The sequence below is a fragment of the Mandrillus leucophaeus genome, unplaced genomic scaffold (genome assembly GCF_000951045.1).
Source record: "Mandrillus leucophaeus isolate KB7577 unplaced genomic scaffold, Mleu.le_1.0 Scaffold59, whole genome shotgun sequence".
In the NCBI taxonomy this organism is placed as follows: domain Eukaryota; kingdom Metazoa; phylum Chordata; class Mammalia; order Primates; family Cercopithecidae; genus Mandrillus; species Mandrillus leucophaeus.
The window spans coordinates 4,646,785-4,648,015 of record NW_012106363.1 but is presented as its reverse complement, the minus strand read 5'-3'; the positions used below and the strand labels follow the sequence as shown (position 1 = coordinate 4,648,015).

The 1,231-nt window shown below is 62.0% G+C and overlaps 1 protein-coding gene across 1 annotated transcript in view; it reads right to left on the bottom strand.

The window, feature by feature from the left end:
• Positions 1 to 1,231, bottom strand: part of LOC105553338 (phosphoethanolamine/phosphocholine phosphatase-like) — a 16,750-nt gene that overhangs the window by 4,034 nt on the left and 11,485 nt on the right. Inside the window, exon 3 of the mRNA XM_011999380.1 lies at positions 5 to 461. Within this exon, the coding sequence (XP_011854770.1) occupies positions 5 to 461 (457 nt within the window). The remainder of the gene's footprint in view (positions 1 to 4; positions 462 to 1,231) is intronic.

The following is a 1,231-nucleotide window of genomic DNA, read 5'->3' as shown; positions in this document are numbered from 1 at the left end:
GTGCAGCTGTGTGTGTGGAACGGCCGCAGAGCCAGCAGTCCCCGCGCATCCGGCCCCGATGGGTTGCTGAGGATACGGCGGAACAGGCTGTGGTGGCCGGCGGCGCGCAGCGCGCTCTCCACGCCAAAGGTGTTGGCATCGGAGATGAGAATCACCTCGAAGCAGGCGCCCTGTTTAGCCACAAACTGCAGCAGGTCGCCCATGCCTGGCGACAAAGGGATGGCTTCGTAGATGGCACGCAAGTCCCGCGGTCGCACACCCTGCTCGCCCAGGTACTTGAAGACGCGCTGCATGTACTCGTTGTAAAAGCCCTCGCGGTAGGTGGCTCGCAGGCTCTCCGGGAGCCGCTGGCCTGGCGCGGCGCGCACAATGGAATCGTCGCTGTTTTCGTCCACGATAGTCTCGTCGAAGTCGAAGGTCAGGAGGAAGCGCGGCGCGCCCTGCGCAGCCATCCCGCCGTCCTGGGAGCAGGGGGGAGAGCAGCAGGAGGAGGAGGAGGAGGGAGCAAGCGAGAGGGGGCGCGGCAGGAGCCCGCCCGGGAGAGGCTGGTTAGCGGGCCACGGCCAGAGGCGCTGGCACATCCAAGACCTGAGGAGGACCCAAGTCTGGTTAAGCTGGGAGGAGTACCCAATGCCACCACCTCTATCCCCAGCCTTCCCTGACTACCCCAGTGGCACCTCTTACTTAACTGCACCGGGGTTTCTGCCCAGAGGGCTTCCCGGCACCTGTTTTCGGTACTCTCATCAGGGACCAATGGGGCTTAACAAGGGTCAAAAGAAGGGAAGAGCAGCTTCCGAGGATCACCACTTTGGGGAGGTTTCTGGACTGGACTGTTTTGGAGACTTCCAGTGGCCCCTGTTGTTCGTGTGGATCAAGAGAGGGTGGTGGGAACTCTCCCCTTCCTCATTCCCTGAGGCAGTCAAGGGAAACTACCCATCCACCCAACTGGACCGGCTTCCCCATTCAACTTTTGGGCTGTGGGGAATCTATGGCTCTCTGGGAGCTGCTTCCAGCCCAATGGCACTGGACAGAGGTCTAGGGATGGGGCACAGCTTCTCCAGGGAGTTTGAGGGCCCTGTGCTGACAGCTCATCACTAATCACTTGCCAATTCCCCAGGAGGAACGTGTCAGCGGGTGGGGTTTCTGCCAGAGTCCGAAGCAAGCGGGCAGCAGGAGAAGCAGTGGGGCTTGGGGAGGTAAGAGCCTCCCGCACCAGGCCACGACATACCTG